The following is a 7,503-nucleotide window of genomic DNA, read 5'->3' as shown; positions in this document are numbered from 1 at the left end:
GATTAGTATTAGTTTTGGCCATTACTAAAATTTAAGACTTTTTTTTCTAGAACCCTAAATTCCACTTGACTAAGACTTTGCTGGTGTCTTGAGAATAAGCACTTGTATCCAAATTGCCTAAGCTTTCCTTAAGGAATAACCCCTTTAATGAATGGATCTGATTAGCCGAACAAGTAAATTGTCATAGATATCATTCACTTCAAGAGGGTTTATAAAACAACGTACTTTTGAATGTATTTTTAAACATTTAATTTTCTTCTCTCTCCCTTTTAAAGGTGAGTCGTTCGTCTTTACTAATAGAACAGCCTGTGAAGAAAAGGCCTCTTTTGGATAGTCAGGTGATAGATTCAGTGTGCATTCAGCCAGAGCTGCAGAATCACACAAAACACGCAGACAATTCCTCGGACACGGAGATGGAAGACATGATTGCTGAAGGTGTGTGGACTTCACTTCAGATACCTTTCAATTAAGTTGACTTCCCCTTTTCGTGTTTGAGAAGGGACTTGGAGTTTTAACCTACACAGATTTTTTCATTTGCTACTTTTCACTGTTTTAGTCTCATATGTTGTATAATTTGTCCCAAACAACAGGAAAGCAGATTTACCTAGTGCAATGCATCTTTTGATCTCTTGGTTACTGCTTCCATGAGCATTGATTGTGGATCCAAGCAAGGTAAAATCCTTGACAACTCGGCCTTCTCTCCATTGTTCATGGTGTTAGGTCAATTTGTGAGGACTGTGCTCGTCTTCACAATGAGTTGTAATCCACAATGAAAACAGCATCCTTCTATCTGCATCAGCAAGTGCTTCAAGTTCTCCTCACTTTCAGCAAGCAAGGTTGTGTCATCTGAATACTTAAGGTTGTTAGTAAGCCTTCTTCCAATCCTGGTGGTACAATTCTATCAATGTACTGCTGCAATCATTGCTGGATGAACTTCAGCAAAATTTTACTTGCATATGTATCAATGATATTGTTCTATAGTTGAGAATTCTCTTGGATCATCTTTCTTTGGAGTGGGTGTAAATAAAGATCTTTTCCAGTCAGTTGGCCAAGTAGCTGTCTTACAATTTTCCTTGCATAGATGAGTAAATGCTCCTGGGGCTTCATTAGCTTGTTGAAATATTTCAGTAGGTGTTCCATCAATTCCTGGACCCTTGTTTTGGGCTAATGTTTGCAGCTTGAACTTCTTCCTTCAGTACCATTGGTTCTTGCTCATATGCTACCCCTTCAAAAGGTGGAATGTGGACTGGTTCTTTTGGGTAAAGGGACTGTATTCTTTCCATCTTCTCGTTGCTTGATATATCATTCAATAGTTTGCCTATAGAATCCTTCAGTATTGCAACTTGAAGCTTAAATGTTTTCTTGAGCTCTCTCAGTTTAAGATGTGCTGAGCATGCTCTTCCTTTTTGGCTTTCTAACTCTAGATCTGCACATTTCATTATATATTTTACTTTATCTTCTCAAGCTACCCTTTAAAATGTTCTATTCAGGTCTTTGATTTCATCATGCTTTCCATTTGCTTTAGCTACTCTAGGATTTCAGAGTCTTTTCTGACATCTACTTGGATCTTCTCTTTCTTTCCTGTCTTTTTAATGACCTTTTGCTTTCATCATGAATGATGTTCTTGATGTCCTCCCACAGCTGATCAGGTCTTCTGCAATTAGTGTTCAGTGTGTCAAATATGTTCTTGAGATGTTCTCAAAATTCAGGTGGAATCGACTCAAGGTCACATTTCGACTCTCATAGACTTGTTTCCATTTTCTTCAGCTTTAACCTGAACTTGCATATGAACAATTTGTGGTCTGTTCCATAGTCAGCCCCTGGCCTGGTTTTAGCTGCTGATACTGAGCTTTTCCAGCATCTCTTCCCATAAATGTAGTCAGTTTGATTTCTGTGTATGCCACCTGGAGAAGTCCATTTTGAGTTGTACAAAGGTATCTGCTCTGAACAAGTAGTTGGTTTTGCAGAATTCTATCATGTGATCTCCAGCTTCATTTCTATTTTCGAGTCCATATTTTCCAACTGTTCTTTTCTCTTTATTTCCAACTTTTGTATTCCAATCGACGGTAATTATCATTGCATCTTGATTGCATATTTCATCAACTTCTGATGATGTTGGCAGAATTCTTTAAGTTCTTCATCACTATCTTTTGTGATTGGTCCATAAATTTGAATAATATTGTATTCATTGGATTTCCTTGAAAGCAGACAGATATAATCCTATCACAGACAGCATTATCTCTCAAGATTGATTTTGAAATGTCCTTCCTCTTGGCTGTGTTATTCCTGGAATAGTAAATCCATTTTTTAGTAAAAGTGGCCAATATCAGTCCATTTCAGCTCACTAATTTCTAGGATACCGATCTTTAGGTGCTGTATTTCGTTTTTGACAACTTCCAGTTTTCCTAGATCCATACTTCTTCACACATTCCAGGTTCTGATCATTTGCAGATTTTTGCAGCTGTTTCTCCTTCCCTTGTTATGTGCCCCATCGGCAATGGAAGATTCGAGTCTCCACTCCCACAGACTTTACCCCACTCACGACACCTTGGTCGACTCCATCCCAGGAAAGTAGCTTCTTTTCAGTTACATTTTGAATGCCTTCTGACCTGAGAGGCTCATCCTTGGGCACTACCACCAACAATGTTCTGTTTCCATTCATTAGGCCTTGAATATCTGATAAGGTTTTGAAGCTATACATAAGATTTTCATCAGTTACTTCCTCTGAAGTGGGTAGCCGATTCCTTTTTCGTAGTCTGTCTTACTCTGGAAGCTCTGCTGAAAACTGTTCACTTATTATTATTATTTTTAATCATTTTCTTAGAGGCTCATACAACTCTTATCACAATCCATACATACCTCAGTTGTGTAAAGCACACCTGCACATTCATTGCCCTCATCATTCTCAAAACATCTGCTCTCCACTTAAGCCCCTGGCATCAGCTCCTCATTTTTTCCCCTCCCTCCCCGCTCCCCCCTCCTTCATGAACCTTTGATAATTTATAAATTATTATTTTGTCATATTTTGCACTGTCCAACGCCTCCCTCACCCACCTCTCTGCTGTCCATCCCCCAGGGAGCAGGTTACATGTAGATCTTTGTAATCGGTTCCCCCTTTCCAACTCACCCTCCCAGTATAAACTGCTTACTATGGTGACCCTGCTGGTATTTGAAATACCAACGACATAGCTTCCAGCTTCACAGCAACACACAAGCCACCACAGTGTGACAAACTGATAGACAAGGGGTGGTACTGAGTGAGAATTTCATTTAAAGAGTTTCTGGTGGTGCAGTGATTAAGCAGTCAGCTATTTGAATCCTACCAGCCCCTTAAAGGAAGAAACATGAGACAGTTTGCATCTGTGCAGGTTTACAATCTTAAGAAATCTATGGTACAGGTCTATCTTGTCCCATAGGCTTGTAATGATTCAGAATTAACTTGTTGGCATTAAAAAACATAACATTTAGTATAGGTTCTATCGTAGTGCATTAATTAACAACTGTAAGTCATAATCCTCAGTATATTTCATCTAAAATGAACTTTTTGGCAAATCCTTACTAAGCATGTATTATATGCCTGTATTTTGCTAAATTAAACAAAATAGGCATTTGGTAAGCCAAGTAGATATTTATTGCCTCTGTTCACATTTTTCATAATTCTTTAGAGGAATGTACATCTATCATTGTAAATTGTCACAAGGTTTTAATTACTCTCCATTCACTGATTGAATAGTAGAGTTATAATGGTGTAAACTTTGAGTTTTACTGCTTTCTACTGAGTTCAGTTTAATATTTTATATTTACAGGGATGTTAACCATGAGAATTTTCCAATGTAGATACAAATGTAATTGTATAATGAGGCTACTACATTCCAGCAGACTCAGCATTAGCACCAGATTCCAACATTATTTTGCCATACTTGCTTCATCCATGCATTTCGGCTACCCTCCTGCCTTTTCCCAATCTTTCTCTCTAGTGCTTTAAAGTCTGTAGTCCTTGTTTTATTTCACCACTGTATACTTCAGTGTGCGTCCCTCCAAAAGTGTATGTTTTCTTAACATAACTACAATGTGATCTCACATGTACCAATACTAACTCCATAGTCAGACTTCCCATGATCTTTTAAAAATGCCCCTTTATAGGTATTTGGTTCTTCTTAAAATCCAGTCAAGGTCTACATTTTACCTCTTGTTATTATTAAGTAAATCTTATCTAATCCCTGAATGCCTACTTTTAGTTTCAAATACTAATTTACGTGAGAAATGTTTTTTATTTGAAGTGAAAATGTACAAGCATTTTTTTTTTCTTGCTTATATCTATAGTATTGTGGAAATGAAAATTCTAGGCTTAAAAGTGGTTGTAATATGCCATCTGGTGCTCACACAGGGGTAGGACACGGAATAGAAAACTGCTAAGAAGTTTCATAGGATATATCATGATTGTCAAAAACTGTCATAGAGTTGATGCCAACTTAGAGGGGAGAGTAGAACTGCCCCTTTGGGTTTCCCAAACTATAACTTCACAGGAGTAGAAAGCCTCATCGTTCTCCCACGGAGCTGCTGGTGGTTTCAAAGCATAATTCATGATGTCATCAGAGTTCCTTATATATCATGATACTCAACGCTTATAATAGTCATATGTAGCATATACAATACTCTGCTACAAGTTAAGAACTATTTTATAGAAGTAAGATACAGTTCTGTTCCCTGAAAGAACTTTTAATTTTGTGTGGAACTAGAGAATTTCCATAGTAAAAAGATTAACTAAGGAGCAGAAACTTAAGTTAATGATACAGACAGATGGATTTAGAACTTTAAAACTGGCTGAGACTTCCCAATATGGTGGCATGTGCTTTAACCTGAGTCTCGGGTAATAAAGCATAGATTTAAAGTAACAAACAGGAAGAACATTGTTGGCTAGAGCACCATGAAGAAGCACACAAAGGATATCTGATCTGTTAGTGTTTCAATCTCTTAGAAGAAATAAAGTCTTTTTTATCAGTTTAGTGTGAATTAGGTGGAGGTTTGCAGAAACACCAATTTTCCATTGAACAATTCATAAATATTTTGTTTCATGTGATTGATTGCAGTTCCCACAAGGTAACATCATATATCCTGTTTCCTCCTTACATTTCTAGTTTCCATTCTTCCTTCTTTCCTAACCCTTCTGAACTTTGTCCTAGAGTAAATGCTGCCCTTGTGACCCCAAATCTCTGATTATTGTAATATGCATAGGGACCTGCATAGTATTACTGTCGCTTATGGGTCTGTTTATTGTTTGGCTGAAAATTGAGCCATAGGAATGAGTTCATTTCAGACCCTGAAGGGTGATTAAGGGCCATAGACGCAGGAGTTTCAACAGTTTCTTTATGTGACTAGTAGGACGGTTTTGTGTTTTTAAATGGTTTTTAAAAATGTTTCCCTCTGTATTTTCCTCCCATTCTATCCACTCCCTGTCAAGGTCCTTTCCAGAGCAGTTGGTGTAGTGGTAGCCAGGCACCATCTTATTCTTCTGACCTCACAGACAGTCTGTTAGCCAATTGGACTAATTATTTCCATGCATCTTCAAGTTTCTTCACTCTTCTTTTGTGTGGACGCAGAGAGACACCAATAGTTGTACTTCAGATGGCAACTCACAAACTTTTAAGACCCCAGCTGCTGCTCACCAGAGTAGGATGCAAAACATTGTCTTTTTGGACTGTGCTATGCCTATTGGCCATGATGTCCCCAGTGTCTGTGGTCCACCAGACCCAGGGACTCATTCCTTTAAGGTGCTTGGTTACATCTAACAAGTAGTCATAACTTTGCTCCCTATATGCTTCATACTACATTCATGTATATATTTGCAGCAAAGAGAAATTCAAATGTACAAATATGCTCTGTCAAACCTATGTATATTCACTGGTATATTCCTACCCTCCCTGTCACTCCTGTCATCTTTATGAGAAAGTCAGTGGATGTTCTGTTTTTGTTAAGTCCTTAATCCTTAGAAAGCATGTGCTTGGGCTCTCCTCTTTCTCATCAGCAAGAACAGTTCTTTCTCCTTCATGAAGCTTCATAACCTCCATATGTTGCACAGTGCTATACTAACTAATAAAACCTTTTGTAACAAAACGCTCAGTACAGCCTAGACGTGGAGCTGGAGGAGTGGGCTCTAGGGCTGAATTGGTCGCAGTGATGTTGGAGTGAGAGGGTTAGGGTTCTGTGTCAGGTTCAGGTGTTTGGTTTTTCACGATTACGGGTATGACAGTACTTCTGGGAGTCAGGACATTGGGTCCCCTGACTGTGTTGGCCGATGTTCTGACTAGGTAGAAAGAGCCTGGTAGAAACCCTCTTTCGCTCAGGGGAAGGGGCTTTTGTCACTTTACTTGGTGAGACGATTTCGAGTACTTTTCATCTGTGCCCCTGTCTTCCTCTTGACCTGTCATGTGTTTTGGTACATAAATTTCACATGATTTGGCATGGAAGTTATGATGATGTAAGAAAGTGACAAAATAGAGTTGTTTAAAGAATGTGACAGGTTTCACTTAAGTATTTCTTGAGCACTTGTTATAGGTCCTAGCACTCTTTCAGTTCTTGTGTGGAAAGGGAACGGTCACTTTCTTAGGCCTGCTATCCATTGACCACCCACTGATCTTCACGGCAGCTCATAAGAAAGGCATGATCAACCGGACCGATGAGAAAGCTCAGTCATGAAGATGAAGTCACTTGGTTTTGGTGACTGCTGAGTAGCACTGAAGATTATGTAGCACTTAGGCTGGATGTTTCTTCCTAGGACCTGAAGAAAGTAATGGATGTAGATTTAGAGAAAAGATATTTGAACAGGGAACACCCTGAAAGGGACGTCGGGATGCAAATTTAAAGCTACAAGTAATTAAAAAAATTAGTCCAAAGTAATTTTTGTTGCAATAGAACTAAAAAGGTCTTTTGTCATTAACTATATGTTGCTGCCGCTAGGTGCCAGGGAGTGGATTCTGTCTCACAGTGACTCACAAAGCCTTTCAAAGCCCTGCTTTATCCTCACTGTTCCTGCTGTGTTGGAGCCATGCTTATTAACTCTTTGTATTCCATGGGTTATAACCCCGAACCTCACTGCCATCAAGCCCATTCCAGCTGCTAGCAACACTACAGAACAGGCTAGATCACCGGTGTGGGTTTCTCAGACACTAACTCTTTACGAGTGGAAAGCCTTGTCTTTCCACCTCGAAGCCACTGGTAGTTTTGAACTGTTGATCTTGCGGTGAGCAGCCCAAGTGTAACCACGACCTGATCAGGACTCCAGTCCATGGAATATAGTTAGGTGCATACATATATGTATACCATGGCATATGCACATATATGTTTACATATACATGCATTGCACATTATATACTCTATATAAAACCAAACTCCAAAAACTCACTGCCACCGAGTCAATTCTGACTCAAAGAGACCCAGGTTAGAACTGCCCTGTGAGTTTCCAAAACTAAATCTTTACAGGAGTAGAAATCCTTGTCTTTCTCC

The 7,503-nt window shown here is 39.0% G+C and overlaps 1 protein-coding gene across 2 annotated transcripts in view; it reads left to right on the top strand.

Annotated features, from left to right (window-relative positions):
- Positions 1-7,503, top strand: part of PHC3 (polyhomeotic homolog 3) — a 94,701-nt gene that overhangs the window by 65,331 nt on the left and 21,867 nt on the right. For both annotated transcript variants that reach the window (XM_004704088.2, XM_045297395.1), the window contains one exon: positions 276-435. In XM_004704088.2, the coding sequence (XP_004704145.1) occupies positions 276-435 (160 nt within the window). The remainder of the gene's footprint in view (positions 1-275; positions 436-7,503) is intronic.

Source organism: Echinops telfairi, unplaced genomic scaffold (assembly GCF_000313985.2).
Source record: "Echinops telfairi isolate 266 unplaced genomic scaffold, ASM31398v2 ScPeMD7_7420;HRSCAF=8458, whole genome shotgun sequence".
Classification (NCBI taxonomy): domain Eukaryota; kingdom Metazoa; phylum Chordata; class Mammalia; order Afrosoricida; family Tenrecidae; genus Echinops; species Echinops telfairi.
This window is presented reverse-complemented; position numbering and strand designations above follow the sequence as displayed.